This window comes from Chlamydotis macqueenii, chromosome 4 (genome assembly GCF_036417535.1).
Source record: "Chlamydotis macqueenii isolate bChlMac1 chromosome 4, bChlMac1.mat, whole genome shotgun sequence".
NCBI lineage: Eukaryota > Metazoa > Chordata > Aves > Otidiformes > Otididae > Chlamydotis > Chlamydotis macqueenii.
In genome coordinates, this window is record NC_141559.1 from 32,428,237 (window position 1) to 32,446,610 (window position 18,374).

Below are 18,374 nucleotides of genomic sequence, written 5' to 3' on the forward strand. Positions count from 1 at the left end.
CTTTTGCTTATAAATCTTGTTTCCCAGGTTCCTATTAATAAAGAATTATTGACATTTTTCCCCTTCCTACTTAGTTTTCGCTGTCTCCACTTAGCCATTGCTTACATGCAGTACCCAAGCTGCAAAAAGATTGATACACAAACAGTTTTTTGTAGAAACTCTTAGCTTAGACATCCACATTTAACAGTTTCTACCATGGTTTCTTTAAGCTGTCCAGGTTCCAGCAAATTCTCTGAACAAGAGATGGTTTCTATACTTTTGCTCATCCCCTTCTGCTTCTTTTGGACTTTCATTAAGTGATTAATCTCTGGTCTTAAAATGCAATCCCCAAAACACAGCAGCCATCTCAGGAGGCCTTACCATTGTCAAAAGGAAAAGGAGGATTATTCTGGGTGTCTTGCTGATTTATTTCTCTTTCACTTGTGTGTATATACATATACACAAACTACAGTGGACTTCTTACTGAAATTTGTCTGGTACATGCAATCAGGCTGACTTATCTGAAATTTCAGCAAGAGTCTCTGCTTTCTTAAGGTCTTGAAAAAGATGAAACATTTAAATGTGACATTTAGGTAATTATGACAGCATAATATAATACCTTAAATGAGGACACAGAGGGAGACTCGAACTGCTTTAGCAATGACTGCTTCTGGCTCTTCTAAGTCCCTGGCAAACATTTATTACATAAATTACCATTGTATCACATCTTGCGGACAGTCCTCGAAATTCAACAGTGACACTATTTTAAGAACAAGAATGCGTAAACTACATATTTAAAATAGCAGAGAAATAGGGAGCTACTGAATAATTGTAATTTAACTAATGTGAATCCCAGTGAAGGGAAGGTTGTTCTACTTATCATACAATGTGTTTTGATTTTAAATACTTTTTTTTTTCCCAAAAAAATAATAATTAAATAGGTAAAAAACCACAAATTTGAGAATAACAATTGTCAGTATTTAAAAATGAAATTTGCATTTGTGAATACAATCCATCTCTTTTTAAGTTATGACTTTGAGGAAACGATACATGCTATGTGAGGTAGGCAACTGTACAGAAAACTGCAGAAATTTCAGTGATGCAGCAGTATCACAAGATGTGGACTTCAATTAACATGCTTTTTGTGGATCTGGAGAATTAATACAAGGTTAGGAGCAAAGGGCTTGATTTCAGAACTTAAATGAGGGAAGAAACAGTCTACAGAAGGTTAAACAAATGTAACTAATAATGAAAACTTACAAGTAGAGGATTGGTTTCAAGTTTTCCGAAACGAATGCAAACAAAAAACAATCATTATAACCTGGAAAATGATAACAAAGTTGGCAGTTTTTAAAGTATTACCAAGTATAACCACAGGCCCTTCAGCATCATCCCTAAAGTTGAACTTCATAGACCAGGTGACAGACAGGAGAATGGTCCATGGAAAAACAACACTGGAGAGTTATCACATCTCTACAACTAAGGTTATCACTAGCTCATTTGAATAACCTCTAAATTATGCTTACTGAGCTATTTCAGTGAGTTTCTATGAATTTAACTGTTCATTAGTCTGTGCTACAGCTTTCCACATATTTAATACAGACAATTTACCCACAACATAACCAAATTATGTGACCAGAGGAAAAAAAAATTACATTACTGACCTACATTACTGACCTGCACTACATGCCACTATGAAGTCCAATGTTAATGCTGGCAACAATGTAAAGATCTTGTGAGCTCTGGAATCCTCCTGTTTATTTAAATTTAAAACTCACACTAGTATTGTAGCAATTATAACTACAATAGGAGTTTTTAAAATGTCAGAGATCAAACATTTTTGCAAGTCTTCCCCAACCATAATTAGGTTGTTTTTTTTTTTTTTTTTAATTAAAATAGCAGGTACATCAAATAAAACAACAAATATTTAACTAAGCAGCATATAATCTTCAATAACTGTTAAAGGGCCATTATTTTATGAGATGGTTGAAATATAAGTATTTCATAAATATTGTTAGTAAATGTTTATAAATAACATTTTGACTCATGCTAGGAAACTCAAAAAAGGTAAAATTCTTTGAAAGCAGTGAATGAATTTAAATACAAGATAATAATTGGGTTTCAGCTATGAGTTTTACTTTAATTTAGAAATACGTAGTTTGTAATAGACCAGTTATAAAAATAAGACCTGCTAAATTTTATTTTTCACTTATCATGGTTGAAAAGTAATACTTCACTTAAATTAACATGTTACAAATTACATATTTCATCACACTATGCATATGTACTACTTCATCCACCTCTGAAAGCAAAACTAAAATTAAACCCTCCAAGAATTTTTCTTTTCTTTCAGAATTTTAGATAGCCCAGATTTCAAATTCTGCTTGTAGATATGAACAGACAAAAAAAAGTATTTCAATAAAAATATTAATATATTTACTATTACTGTTAGCATAAGAAATTTCTTATACTGCTTAGTGACCCACGCATTACTTGTACACCACACCACAATCAAGTTTATTAGTACATAAGGCTTTAGCTTCCCGAGAATAAAAAGGAGGTATTCATCAAAACAGTAAAAGGCGGGAGGGATCCAGAGTTTTCCTCCCTTTTATGTAAAATAAAATTGTTAAATAAAATGCCACTAACAAGTTTAATTCATTAAAAGATTCATCTAGATTCAAAATCAGGTTTAAGATGTGTACTTTTGGACTTGTGTCAAAAATGACACACTATTTTCCCCTGTTCACAGAGCACTAAGTTGAGTAATGAGAACAAAACCTGTTTGCGAATGTAAATACAATGAAGCAGTCTTTAATTAGCACATGCAAATGTAAATTCAGCAAATTGCTTATTATCTACAATGTTCAAAATTATAACTTCTATTTATACAAATTATGAGATTATATTCTGTGTAATTAGGTGTAAAATTTCAAGATATGCATTAATCATAATTTGTCTTTGCAAACAGAATTAGTGTTTGTAATAGCATACGCAAGTGGGGATTAACTATGAATCACAGTTGCTCAATAAATGAAGTCAGCATCATTTTTTTTATTTCTCAACAAAAGAAACTATACACTTCAGTATCATTTCAGAAACTCTCATAGTGAATGAAAATACATAAAAGCATAGATCCTGCCCATGGCAAAAGACACTACAACGCACGTCACTTACGATGAACCAGAACACCCAGGTGGAGTGCGAATGACTGCACAGATCAGGACTCAGATCAGTTCGGTGTGCAAAAACAAGAGGCAACTGAGAAAAGGTGACAAACTATTCACTTCTTTCTGTCTCAGAAGTGGTAAATACCTGAATATTCACACTCTGGCCTTCTATGTAACGCACAATTTCATTACAAAAATGAATGTGATCAGAACATAATTACACTACAAAGGTCATACAAAGCCAAACAGTGGCAGAAAACTGCTTTCTGATAAAACAGCACCAAATTGTACCGTATACTGTACTATGCAAAAAATTCTAACGTTTTCATCAAGCACTTTGCAGGTGGAAAGACACAGATTCATTTTGCAAAGATAATAAGATCTTCCAAGTTCTGAATGAGCAGTCCCCTGCTCTCTCCAGTAACAGTGCAAGGAATAATAGTAACAATAAATAAATACTACCTGTCTACCTCATCCCAAATTTTTTTTGATAGAAACTGATAGAGAATGCAGCCTTTAAACTGCATAGTAGGGGAACAATGCATAATTTTTAAAAAATAATTTAAATTTGGAGAGCTAAATCAAGTAAACAACAAGCAATTGCTCTCCACCTAGTTATCATAATTTGTAAATAGCTTCTACTTCAATCTTGATATATGTGTTCATAAGTACTGTACAAAAAATGCCATACAAATAAATTAACAATATATTGAATTTCAGATCCCATTATAAAACAAAATGAATGGATAGATCCCATCTCTGACACCTTCCACTGCAGTCTATCTGCACCTCTTAAAGGCAAAGCAGATTTCTGTTCTAGCAATGGTGAAACTTCTTCCAGGTAGATAGAGTGGAAAGTCCTTACTTCTAGGACATAAAAATTTCATGTATTCATAAAAAGCAACACAGCAATTAATACTCATTAATACAAAATAAAGTTTTTGGTGCATTTCACGTACAAAAGGTTCACACTGGGAAACCTTCATTATGCTAATTGAGAATACAATGGTGGAAAAAATGGAGATACACTAACAAAAAAGAGCTCTATAAAACACAAAAAAAAACCCTCTCAAAACCTTAAAATAATAACTTATTTCTTCTCAAAACCTACCAGCTCCTCATATTTGCATAAAACGTTGTACCTGGGTCATTTACATTACAAAGATATATAAAATTCCAACACTGACCTTGATTAAAATCCACAAACTACAGCTGGTACTTAAGTACTTCTCTGTATTTGAACTGATGTGCTACAAAATTTAGCATATTAGGTGTCTCCTAGTAAGTTCCATGTATCTGCAATCCTCGATTTAGTTTATTTTCCTAAGGTGGGCATACAACCCATTTTGTGGTAACTGATATAGAAGCTGAATAAGATAAAACAAGTTCGTAAAAATTATCCAATATTTTCTTTTACAACTGGAAATTCTGTTCTACACCCAAAAGTCTTCCCTTTTAGTTTCACTGGTACCTCCAGATAAACTTGCACTCCAAGGTATTGCTTCTGCACTGTCCATATGACTACACAGAAAACCAAAATCATACATTCCAAGGAAAGATTTAAAGCAAGAATGAAAACTGCAGATGGGGAAGACTACTGTTCACAAACGAGCACAGAAGTAGCATGGAAACCGAAGTGCTGACAAAAAAAAAGTCTTGGAACTAAAGAAAAAAAAATACAGGAAGGAACAGAGACTAGGGGATTAGAAAATCGGAACTGGTCAATAAGCCAAGTTTACAAGAACAGGAAGTGAAAGCATTGAAAGCTTTCAGAGAACATTTCAAGGACAAATAGAATAAAAATATGAAAAAAAATAACATTCTACTAAATACCTTGTACAGACTTCATCCCTTTTCCCCTCCCCAATGCATCCACCCTCGCCCCTTTCCCTGTAGGAAAGTTTCCTATAGGTCCTATAGATCTTTTTCAGAAATAACGTATTTGTTAACCTGTGAGAACTAACCCAGTCTTGGGAGACATTTAAGAGTGAATAACTGTCATGTACTATGAGAGTTTTTTTTTCACTAGTTATTTGAAACATGATCTCTTACATACACAGACAGTGGAGCAAACTTATACAACTATCAATTATACAGTAACATGTCACATTACTGTTGTAGTTGTAGTTAATGCGTTTCAGCAATGCGTTTAGCAAAAAGGAAAAACTCTAAAATTTACTATGTGCAAAAGAAAACTCAAATACTAAGAAAACATGCAGAAGAGATTTTGAGTGACTCAGCCTAATGCCTCGGGATACTTCAATACAATGTTCTGGCATCCCAAATTGAACATGGAAGTTGAATCAGGCTGTCCACACTTCTTTGTTCTTCAATCAAATCAGAGCTTCCCCTGGCTACAGATATTGAGCTGCACATTGTAAATACTTCCCTAGAAGTTTTCTCTTAGTCTGATGGCTAAGAAAATCTCAAAGACCAGCGTGCTTCCCCTGGGCAAGAATTCTCTAGACAACAGGATAGTTTCGTGACTTCTTTAACCTGGCCTTTAAAAAGCCTGCAAAAAGGAGGTGAAATCTTGCCATGTAAAAATCTCCAATGGGTATGCTGTATTTAATAAGATTTTTACTTGGTTCTGCAATAATCTACTCAAATTAATTCAAGAACAAGTTGAGTATTTTATGAGCACATGGCCTTGAGTCTTTGAATATGTTTTTATGCTTATGCAGAAATACTGGTACTAATCACATATTAATTAAATTTATCAGAAGTAAAGTGGCACATTACGTTCATTATTTACAAGCAAAGGGCAAGGAGAAGCAACAGTCAGAACAATGCAGGATAGAAACAAACCTGAACTAAGTGTCTTCAGCAGAATGAAAGCTGCACAGTATTTTGGAAATACTAAATTCTCCTATCCTTACTGTAACATTAAGTAACTCACACAGAGTTTTAAAAGTCAGGTTTAAGAATTTTATGGGTATTTGTGTGCAACAAAAATAAGAACTATGAGATCTATATTGACTAGCAGTATGAACGAGAAATATACCATGTCACTGCTCTCTCCGCACCCTTTGATTTACTGTCTAAGATCATCCACCGTTCTGTGACATGATAAACATACAACAAGTACTCTGTGTTTAGCCAATTGTGTTTGGCTCAACCTACTGAAAATTCTTTACATTATGGAACATAAGGCACTGCAAAGCACTAGCACAAAGTAAGCCTTCTGGCAGTCTAAAAAAAAAGTTTTCTGTAGATACCCAAAAGAATTTTAAAGTATTTCAATTACACTGTACATCTGTATGGTCAGCTGAAAACAGCTATTCTCTATGCAGTCCAAGTTGACAGCATACAGTAAAGCTCTCTTGATATTCACCAATCAGAATGTGTTACAAATAGTTAAAGAAATCCGAAGGGCGGGTAAATAAGTTTTACAATAATTTCTTGCTTGATAAAAAACAGAATAAACCAATATAATTTTATGGACATTTAAAAAAATATATAAAATTACCATAACATCCACAAAATTGAAATTTTTTCTTTTCATAGATCTGGAACATAGCAGCTAGAGTTCTGAATTATAGGAAAAATATCACTTCCTAGTCCCTGAGAATTATTCTGTATGGGTAGTTTGCCTTAGATGTATTTTTACACTTTCCTTCTGCCTAAAAATAAGAAAAAGACTAAGGAGAAACAGAAGTTAAAAGAAAAACTGTGACTTTCTGGTTGCGGTTGTTGTTGAAGTTTTAGAAGCATGCTTTATGGGTGATAAAAATGATGTTTCATAGAAAAGAAAGAAAGCAGGGGATGCACCAAATGGGACTGTTATGTGGAAAGAGAGTAAAAACAATGGAGCTAGATAAAAGGAAATAAGCAAAGGAGCAACAGCAGGGGAAAACAATGAGCCAGAACAAAAGCCCTACCACTAACAGTTTGCAAATATTCCCAACAGCAAGAGAAATTTGCAGACATGGCAACAAGAGATTTGAGACAGGAAGACAGAAAAACCTGCGGTTTAGGAATGGAGTCAGCCACTTAATTTCTTCCCTTCTTGCTTAAGAGAGTATAAAAAGCTCTTAGATTCAAGCATTTGGCAGCTTATTTTGGCAACAGATGCCCCCTATCTATAATATACACCTAATCTGTTTCTCAGCATAAACATGCTCAAAGAACTTTAACGACAGTAAACTACCGAAAAAGACCTATTGAAAAATACTGAACATTGGATATTAGTTTTATCATAACTGTAGATCCTGAGAAGTATGTTAATTAAACTAATATAATAAAGGAGAATAATCAAACTAAACTCAAATCAGAATATGTTCCTTTAAGGATGTTGTCGGGATAAAGAATAAGAAGGGGCATAAACTCAAAAACAGGTCTATCAGCAACTATCAGTCTTCAGGTTAAGAATATCCCTAACCTCCTTTGGTAAAACTGGGAAGTTTACCAGTAACATTACCCTACATTTGTTTTTTCATTTACTTTTTCTCTATTACTGGTCAATATTAGGTAAAAGTATTGAGCTACAAAGACCTTCTGAAGATAGATCTATTGATCTCCCTGGATATTTGTTGTAAAGGGAAATATTAAAAAGCAAAGAAAATACTGGGTGAATGTTGGTGCACTCTAATTGGTTCATAAATGTTTTGTTTTCCTCCTTATTCTCTCTAGTTTTGTTCTTTTTTTTTTTTCTTTCACACTTGTCCATGTTACTTTATCAGTCAGATCACAAATCACATCTACGAGTTCCATAACAAGGACATTTTTAAAGGTTTTGCTACTTAAGTTACTGTTGATTTCATACCTGAACTGTTTTAAAAATATTTGAAAATTTACTTCTCTAACAATACAAGAGCAAGTATAAGCAATATACACAACACACATTTTATTCACATTTCTGAAGAGATTATTATTATTATTATTATTATTTTACCAAGTAGTTTATTCCCATAGATTGAATTGCCCATGTTTGACAAATGCTCCTATGAAATGGCTACCACAGAACTTGCTACCCGAATTTGAAAGGCAAACCCTACCTGCTGTTCAATTCCTTTTTGTTTGTTACTAAGCTTGCATAGTCTCAAGTGTTGTATGGATTTAACAGAAAACATGATGAAGAACCACCTCATATAGAGCACTGCTAATAAAGATGTGGCACACCACTTGGTCAAAGATTTTCCAGAATAGTAATAATACTAAATGCAACATTAATCCACTCCCAATACAAGGACAGAATTACCTTCTTCAAAATATGCTATCTTTAATTTGGCCCTATTTATACAGAATTTGATTGCTAGATTATTTTGAATGACAATAGGAGAAGACTGTATCCAACAGAACATGGAGTGAATACTGGTTTCCATATGTTTTTAAATTAGGCCTTTTCACTGATGTTGAAGATCATCTTCTCTCAAATAAATTGAATGCAGTCCCAGCTACACTCAAATGACCTCTAATCCAAACAATTATTCTTAACTCAATACTACCAAAAAAGAATTAAAAATCCAATTAACACACTGTCCCAAACAATTCTTATTTTTCGGGCCAGCTTGCAAGCAAAACTCCAATTTTTGTGTACTTCATGAAGGCTGATTGTTCTGAGAATGTAATTAAATAGGAGCAATGTTATTTGTAAAACTCTTCTTTCTGAGGCTTGGACCATCTGTCTGACACACTCAATGCAATGCCCATCTCCTGCAGCAAAAAAAGGTCTCTTGTCCTGATGCACCGGTGGAAGTTCTGACAACATTGTCTCTCTCACTCCAAGGATGAATGCACAGTAGTTGTCATTAACACCACCAGTCCTACTGTATCTAGGCATTTTGGAACAGAAGTTATGCTAAGTTTCACTAGTTTCTGAATTTGCTTAATACCTAAATTCAGATATCTAATCAACCATTTTATAATGCTCATACCTGTAACATCAGGGAAGTATTTCCCTAAGATGAAAAACAATTACAAGATTATTAACATTCATCTCATTCAGGTCAACTGTGGGGTTATACCTTGGATTTTTCTTGCTTTTGCAATGGGTTTATGTGGCAAGGTATCAGCAGCAGGAAGGCTGCGGGGTAGCTTCTGTGAGAAGAGATCGGTGGCTGCCACATGCTGGACACAGAGGCTTCCCAGGCAGCTCTACAATGGACCCACTGTTGCAGTGGCCCTACAAATGACATGGTGAGTCATTAGTAAAGCTGGTGGCACCTCCGTGAAAACGTATTTAAGAAAGGACAAAATACTAGAGAGCAGAGGAATGAAGGAGAGGAAGAAAAAAAAAAAAGGTCCTGTTTTTTAGCCCCTGAGCAAAGTCATGAAGAAGAAGGGAGAGGAGGTGCTCCAGGCACTGGAGCAGATAGCCATACTGCAGCCTGTGGAGACCATCGCACTGGAACAGGTGGATATGCCTTGAAGGGACTGTGGCCCATGGAGAGCCTATGCTGGAGCACCTCCTGGAGTACAGTCAGTTCCTCAGTTCCAGACTGCAATTAGAAGCAGGAAAGAACAAATGCTACTTAACCTCATAGCCCTGCCTCATGTTCACTGCAGTGCTCTCATCATGTCCAAAGAGTTCCATGAATAACATTATCTGTGGTTTCAGCTTATTTTATATTTAGTTTTGCAGTTTAGGGAACTTCTCACATAGAGACAACGCGCTCACTTCTGTCCAGTTCCCATATTCTTGGATTTCCTTTGCTATATACATATATGAAACAGTCTTTGGTTGTCAACTAACCTGTTAGCTACTGTTTCTCTAGTATGCATCGTCTAGCATCAGGAAACAGTTCCACAAGCCTTCAAAAAAACTTGCGACACTGGGAGTATGAGTAGGTACATGACAATGTCTGAAGACCCAACTGTTCATCTCAGAATTTTTATTCATGTTCTGCAATTACCCGAGTTTTTTTCAAGGTACCTGAATGCTTGCAAAACATACAGAATCTTAAAAGATTACTCCACTGGAGCCAGGTAGGACCACAGAACTGGTCCTTTCACAAACTTCCACTCTAACCAGCAAAACCTGTCTTTATTCATGTTCTGTTTCTGTAATATCTGAAATGTGGCCATTTCTTAGGGGTTCTCTTTGAAGAACTTATTCATAACCTGACAGGACTCCTTAGTAGATTTGTCTCTGCATTACTCTTTTCTCCTCAAACATTTAACAACCTGGAAAATGAAATATAGAATTACACAGATGCACAAATATATTCACATGGATACTTTTTAATACTTGTTACTTAAAATTGTTTCATATATTTAAGGTATGAAGATCCTACTGCTTCTATCATCTATTCCTCTGATGCAGCTGTGCTTTCTTAATTCTTCGCTTAAAATACAATACTATGTCATTGAAGGTGTTGGCATTTCTCTCCAAATATTCAATACAATGTATGCATCATTACACAATATAGATAAAGCTCCTCTATTTTAGTATCAAATATAAAGCGATCACTTAATTTCATCATGACAGTTAACATCAACAGCACCACCAAGTTTCTCCCTGGATGTTTTCAGATGAATAAATATCTCCCTGAAAGTAATAAAGCTGGTACTGAATATAAAGTTGTAATATGGTATCTAACTCATGCACTTTCAACTTCAGCATGATTTAATACATGCACACACAAAAATATATTCTTATAATTTTTTTTTCTTTTGCAGTACATGTCCTAATAGCCAAACAGAACTTTTTTTTTCCTTTTATTGCTGGTATCCAGTAGATTCTGTTTTCAATTTACTGCCTTTTTGTACACTACAAAAGAAACATACCACTACTCCCCAAATCTCATTTATAATCCTTTCTCTTCATGTTCCTTCTTGCTGTTTTATCATTAGCATTAATATTTTGTAGAAACTTCTATTACTAAAAATGAATAAATGAATACTAAAAAGTACTGTATTGAAATGAACACAGAATACACAGCCTGGATATTTTTCTCACTGCACTTTCATTGAGAAAGTACTACTAATAAGTATAGAAATGGCACTTTCTGTTTCTATTATTGGTGTAACATAGGTCATATTTTGTGCTAACTTTTTCCTCTTAAGCTCTTTCAATTTTAACACCTATATAAATCTCTAAAGCATACTGAACAGTTTAAACTATAATCTAAATGACCAAATTTTGTACATATACCTAAAAAACACTGGTTAACACTGGGTAAATTCAGCTCCAGAAGACAAGCCTATGATCTAACTATTCAAGAATAACAAAATTTCCAACCCTTCCAGCATGCACACAGTACCTATGCCCACACTCTCAATGACTATGTTTCAAACTACTTTAGGGACCTGTTGTAAACTTTGTAAGCTACAGGAATTCTTTATTGGACCAAATGCATAGTGAGGTGCAGTAGTATAATTTATATGCCAGTATTCACACTGTTCTGCATGTTTCCATATTGAAATTGCTTCAGAAGATTAAGGTTAAAAAAAACCAACACTGACAAATGAAAAAAATCTCCCTTCAACTCAAGTAGGATGTAACCTTCCTGTCTCTCTCCCACCCCAAGGTTTTTGAGACTTGTCTATGCCTCTGTCTGCTTATAACTCTAATCACTCTTGTTCCTTCTCATTCTCTCAACATTTACCACAAAATATTTGCTCTAGCTGTAATATTTTTGCACTTGTGTTAGTTTTAAATCCAGTGACTCAATTTCTGCTTTTTCCCCTCCTATGCTGTATCAAATAGCATTGCACTTAAACATTCAGAAGTCCCTGGAGGAAAATGCAGAAAGCAGACTCAGGTGATCTGATGCAAAGCATCAAATGGAGAAAGAACAATGTGTGCTAGTTAGAATAACAAACCTCTGCACTTGTTAAATGTCAATGCACAGAGTAAGAATAAAGTATTCTGCCAATACACTTTTACCACTGTATCCCAGTGTTGCCATTGCTTGTAATAAGACACAGGCTTTGGATCAAGCTAACAACATGCGCATCAAGATTTGGTTTTGTCTGGCCTGCCTGAACATTTGCTTTAGCTCTTAAGAGGAGTTATCTTATGACCGAGTTACTATTACCTTTTTTTACACTAGCTGCTGTGCAGTTTTTCACAGCTGTGTGCTGTAACACCTTGTATTGGGCTTACACGGTTAGGTTTTGGTAGCAGGGGTGGGGGTACAAGGGTGACTTTGTCAGCTCTATGTTCATATCCTACAGATAGCAGTAACAAGCACTTACTCTGTGAAGCATGACCTTCTAATAATAAGCAACCCAAATAATCACAGGCAGTGGATGACACCAGAGGCCCCAGGACTATGAACTCAGTAATGGCCAGTTACTCACCATTAAAGAAAACAAACAAACAAACAAAAAAACAACCCCAAAAAACCAAACAAAAAAACCCAAACAAACAAAAAAACCAACCAACCAAACCAAACCAACCAAACAAACAAAAGAAAACCCCAAAAACCCCAACCAAACAAGAAAAAAGGTCTTCAGAGCATGGTAAAACCAGTTGTATGGATAACACAGAAAGCATGTAAACTTGAAATAAAGAGTAAGGCGTACAACACGTTAACAAATGTATCAGAGATCTCAACTGGATTCCAGAATAAGGAAAAAGAAATCATCATTGTTAACACTAGACTCCTGGCGAAGGAGTCGTGATACCAGATTTAGTGTAGTGCTACTGCTCCCACGACTGACCTGAAGCCACTGACCTTCATTCAGACGAAGAGAGGCTGCGCAAGAGTGAGCAATACATCAAAGAAAGGGGCAGATACTAGGAACTTTATGTACATTTAATTTTTTGACTGTTTGAAATAGGTATGCTAGTATCACTGTAATGAGAAGAATAAAATAATCTTTGATCTCACTTCTAAGACTTTAATTAGACTAAGTTCTTGTCTATACATATAAAGTTTGGGGTTTGCCCACATTGATTGTATCTACTCGAGATCTGAACAGTACTTGTCAATCACGACTTCTTTTCCAGACCGTTCAAATACTATGTGAGCAAAAAACCAAACTTGAGTAATTTCTTATTGGTTCATACTGTTCTGTAAAGTTACAGAAAAATGAAAGTACAAAGACATTGAAAAAAAAACCACATCGGAAATGATGGGTAATTCCCTGGGGAAGTTAAAATCCCAACTTTTACGCTCTTTACTCCCAAACGGCCACGTTCAGTTTTGCACTGAAATGACAGCTGCTAGCAACACTTCTGTCAAGCAACAGGTTTAGAAATACATTAGCTATTTGAGTGTCTTAAGATTTAGGAGGAACAGGTAAAAAGCTTGTTCATTTAGGAAGTGAAACTAGTTTTCTTCTAATCAGAATACTGAAAACATTTTTTTTCTTCTTCCACTCTTCTTCTTTCACTGACTTAGAGTTTTTTCAGAACCTTCTTCATTCCCAATATGTATTTCTTCAAGCAAAATACAGATCTCTGTGCCCAAGTATCACAACAAAAAACATTCTCTCTATCCTCTTCCAGATAACAATATCCCACAAGGACTGAAAATACTACCATAACAAAGATGGTGATAAAAAAAGAAAGCATGACAGAACTTACTCCTTAATTGGTTTTTCAAGATACTTCCAACAAATACAGCAACAACTACACAATTATACATGAAAAAAAGTTTCAGGAATCCTGATTAAAAGGGCAAGGGAGGATGCTGAAGGTGGCTGTTACAAATAAAAGAAAAGCTGATACAAGATTGATAAACAATTACACCATGTTAAGTGGTACAGAATCCACCAACATAATGCAATTATCACCCGTGAAGAAGGTTCACTCACTTTAAAGACATGCATGAATATTTAGTTGATTGCTTTTATTTTCAGTTCAGATCCATTTAAGAATAACTGGTGAAATGTTATTTTTAAATGAGTAGTACATCCTCTGCTTGAAATTAAAGCCACAGGTGCTAAGCAGCTGCTCCTGTTGGATAACTGTTCTTATTACATACTATGAGGCCAGACTGAAATCTAAGAAGACTGAAGTGTAGTCTCTTGCTAGTAACAAAAGGTATTAGTAGGAAAGGTTTATGAATACTACTGGCACAAGCACCTTTTTTTCTTACCTGGTAAGGGTGGGTGTAGAGCGTAGAGAAAAATTCATCCTTGGGTGAACGAAGCCAATCCCAGGTAAGGGAACACTGAAGCAACTAATACTGGTGACAGAATTTGTGATGAACTCTCCAGCTTGCTTCCGATTTCTTGCTCAATAAAGCCATAAACCAGGAATTGCCTTTTTTCCCCACCCCCTCCTTTGGACAACAGGAGCTATCCACTTCAGTACATCCAGCAAACACAGTATTTACTTTGCTCACATTGATGCTGTCTTAGCAATATCTCTTAGAAGCTGAAGTACTCAGAAAAAAAAAGAAAAAAAAAAGTACAATAAAGCTATGATTCTAATGGATTACAAAAATTAGAGTCTTTAGGATAGCTCTCCTATTTCCTGGGATAAAGTTGGGTAAATTCTGACCTTGTAAAGGCTTACCAAATCCCCTGCAGCAATATCTCTTGAATCACACATAAAATTTACATACATCATTACGAACATTGATCAAATAGACCACATACAGAAATGTGCTGACCCTATATTCAACAACTGGTGCTAAAGTATTATAACCGGAAGACAGAAAAGACAAGTTTTAAAAACTAATAGTTTCCTTCGGTTTCCAGATCTTGAAGACGTTTTTTTAAGTCTCATAGACAAGCATCACTGAAGGATTTTCTTACTTGTAGCAAATCACCAACAGATGACTAAGTGCACAAAATGGTAAGAATAATGGAGTTTTATTTCAGATAACTTTGTGATAGTTTACTAATAATTAATTCATAGACACATTTAATAATAAAGATAATACTCCTCAAAAAGTGATGTTTGACTGTTGATAATATAGTGTTAAGTAGTACAATTCTGACAGTAATGGTAACTTGCAGCTGATTTCATATACAGCAGTATTTAATTAAATCCATAAGTGCAGAGTGTCCAGCTGTTGTTTTTTAATTTAATAATGATGGAACGAATGAGATGCTGATAGGTTTGTAAACTAAGCCTTCAGAACATGAGGAATTCCACAGGGCCTTAAAAAAAAAGAAAAAAAAAAGAAAGAAAAGAAAAAAGAAATGAAATGAAATCTTAAAGATGCATGGTTTGATGGCAACACAAAGTTAAATGAAAAATGATCATTTCTGCTGTAGGCAGTCATGCAGGTAGCATGTAATAATAATGCTTCTTTCACACCGATCAATGTAGCAAGGAATTAAGTGACAATGTATACAAAACCAGAAACATGATTCGTTAGCTTGTACATGACAGTTCTAGTTAGAAAACAGCTACGTACAACAGATGCCATCTTGTACAGGAAAAAGGTCACCAGAATGAGCTAGCTTATGCTAATACAGGGAATCTACATGCAGCATGCACATAACATGAAAACATTTCCAAATTATTATAAAACTGTGTAAGTAGATCATTCTGCATTAAAAGCATTCATTCTAAATGTACTAATATGACAAAACCCATACACATTGCTTTACAATACAGTGGCTACCCATGCCTCATTTCTGAATTCTGCTTGTTGATCTTTTCTTCAAGGTGAATCCAAGCTTTTGTCATTTTTAAGAAAATATACTCAAAGCATATTGCAAAACATCGTTATGTTATAGGATTTCTTATTGTTATTGAATGCTCTTTACTAAGTTCTCAGTTGGTTCGTTTGAACAAATTCAAAATATTTCAGTGCTGCTATGATATTCCCAAACCATTCTCTGGCCTTACGAATCAGACGCTGCTACGATTCAGCATAATACACGGACTGAGTCAGCAAGGTATAACGGAGTGGGACAACGATGGTTTTCTAATTTCAATCAAATAAAAACTATTGAAAGGTCTTGTTTGTCAGTGTCCTACTTCTTTTACTCCTTAGCATAACAGGTCAAAATGGATGTAGTAAAAATATGTTACCAATTCTAAGGATAACTGCTCATTTAATTAATACTTCAAGATGTCATGAACTGCCTGGTAACATTTTTATGATAGAAACAATGTAATAGTAACATGCTGAAAATATACTGCTGCAATAACGTTTTGTTAAATCATACTCACTTATAAGTACTACACAGAAAGTAAAGTAAAAATAAGAAATGAGATAAAATGTCTATATGGACATGCTTAGGTGAAAAAGTAAACTTCTGGAGAACTCTAAGGATAAGACAGTGATGGAGCTAAAGTAGAAAAAGTGGGAAAAGCACTACCTTAAAAACAAAAATATATATATTTATATTTCTAGGATGAGTATGTAGTAATAACTAAATATCCTCCTTTCCTTCTTCCCCTTCTCTCCCCCACCCTAAGACATCTAAGCAAAAGTTAGAAATATTGACCAGACTTACTGTTGCTAAGTACTTCATAATTTATTGCACTTTAAAAGCAAGATAGTAACAGCATAACCGCAGATGCAAAGACAGAAGAAGTTTATGACAGAAAAATGTAGAATAAGTAGAAAGATTGAAAACCTAACAGGCAAGAAAAACACTGCACTATTATTGCAGAGTATATTACAGGAAAAAAAAATATTTTTAAAAGATAGAGACTACTGTGTTATGTTAAGTTCTAGTTTATATGGAAACTTAGCTATTATGTCATCAAGCCACATACTACTACAAACATTTAAACAGCACGCAGTTTATTTATACAAGCAGCCAGAAGCAAACTTGCATTCCACAAATCAAAACTGAAAATCATTCACATTAATTGAGCACCACTACAGAATGTAAATTTTACTGTTCTTTATTCCTAGCGATGGCAAAATTAAATGCGTAATACCTGTTGATAATCAGCCACAGAACTAAAGTGATCAGTGGAAACCTGGTTTTTTTTTGCACGTCAAGTCTCAGTTTCTGCCCCAGAACCCAGTTACTTTTGAAGTTTGTTTATGTGAAAACCTTATCAGTTTTTGTACAGCTCCACAGACACCAAACCCTCAGCACAAGCAAGCGTCCTCTGGCAAGTTCAGCACTGGTAACTTGAACTGTTTATCCTTCTAGTGAGCAAGTACTAGGTGTAACAGCTCATTCATGTTCATGACTTTGTGGTTAAATGGAATTCAAACAGCAAGTACCTAGGGGTCTGATGGTGGGGCAATATGTTTGGTAAGGGTTGGTGGGAGGCAATCATTAAAACCAAAAAAAGTTTCAGCATAACATTTCACTATTAATGGACTAAAAGTTTAGCAGAATTTGTACAAGCAGGACATCCTAAAACACAAGCAGATTTTGAAGCGGTATTTTGAAATTGAGTACTAAAAAAGGTAATTGGACACGAGAAGAAGAGGAAATGACTGCTAGAGGAAGTTGCAGGAAAGCAATTACCATGCCAAGAACAAATTGGATATCCAGATATAAACAGGTACACAGAAGTACAAGGAAAGCAAAGACTGAAATGGTTAACGGTTTATTTGATTTCTTAAGGTAGTTATTTTATAAAAATATTTTTGCATTAGAGAAAGGTATATTGTGCACAAGTCTGCATTATTTCACAGTATATGTTAGAAAACAAACTCAGAGGAAGAATGAGAAATAAATGGAGAAAAATAATCTAGTACTAATATACAATAGCAGGTAGACATAAGTTTCCAGGGTGGGGGCAGAAGCAGGATGTATTTTCTGGTTTAGGTGGCAAAATGCAACTCATTTCACACTGTAACAAACTATGCAATACTGTGGGCAGGAACATATTCAGAGTAAACTGGAAAGTTCAAGAGGTTCAAGCACTTGAGTATTCTGTTCACCTGCCTTCCTAGGACACAACGCGAAAGGTCCCTGGTAGCATCCATAAACCATGCTAGCTGGCTGCCAGGGAGGACGAGGAGCATAGAAGGGACATGGAGGGGAACAGTTAGAGCATCCACCTCCACATCTTTCACTCCCTCCTGGGGAAACACAGAGGCTCTGCAGAAAGCAATGCTCAGATTTTAAGAGGGAAATGGAGGCATGCTGTCCAAAGTAAGGTACAACAAGCTACAAAACAAATACCCTGGAAACGTATTAGTGTGGATACCTATGAATTTTAATATTACATGGTAGTACTGGTTTTCAGAGTCAGAGTCTACTTGCATATCACCCAGCACTGTTGTAAACGCAATGCCAGTGATCACCAAGGAAATGTAATTTTCGTTTGTAGCTATGTGAATCGAACAGTAAGCAGATTGGGAGCAATACCACACAAGTGTGTTGTCTGAGACTCTAGAAACATAATGCAAAACATAAGGAGCACTCAACTGGAAAAGGTTCTCATTAAATGGG

The 18,374-nt window shown here is 35.2% G+C and overlaps 1 protein-coding gene across 3 annotated transcripts in view; it reads right to left on the bottom strand.

Moving 5' to 3' along the window:
• Positions 1–18,374, bottom strand: part of CCSER1 (coiled-coil serine rich protein 1) — a 704,856-nt gene that overhangs the window by 244,373 nt on the left and 442,109 nt on the right. The window contains exon 10 of one of the 3 annotated variants that reach the window (XM_086746419.1): positions 15,015–15,152. The exons of the other annotated variants lie outside the window; for them this stretch is intronic. Within the exon in view, the coding sequence (XP_086602545.1) occupies positions 15,072–15,152 (81 nt within the window). The 3' untranslated portion in view covers positions 15,015–15,071. Of the gene's footprint in view, positions 1–15,014; positions 15,153–18,374 lie in introns of those variants that run through there. 3 annotated transcript variants of the gene reach the window in all.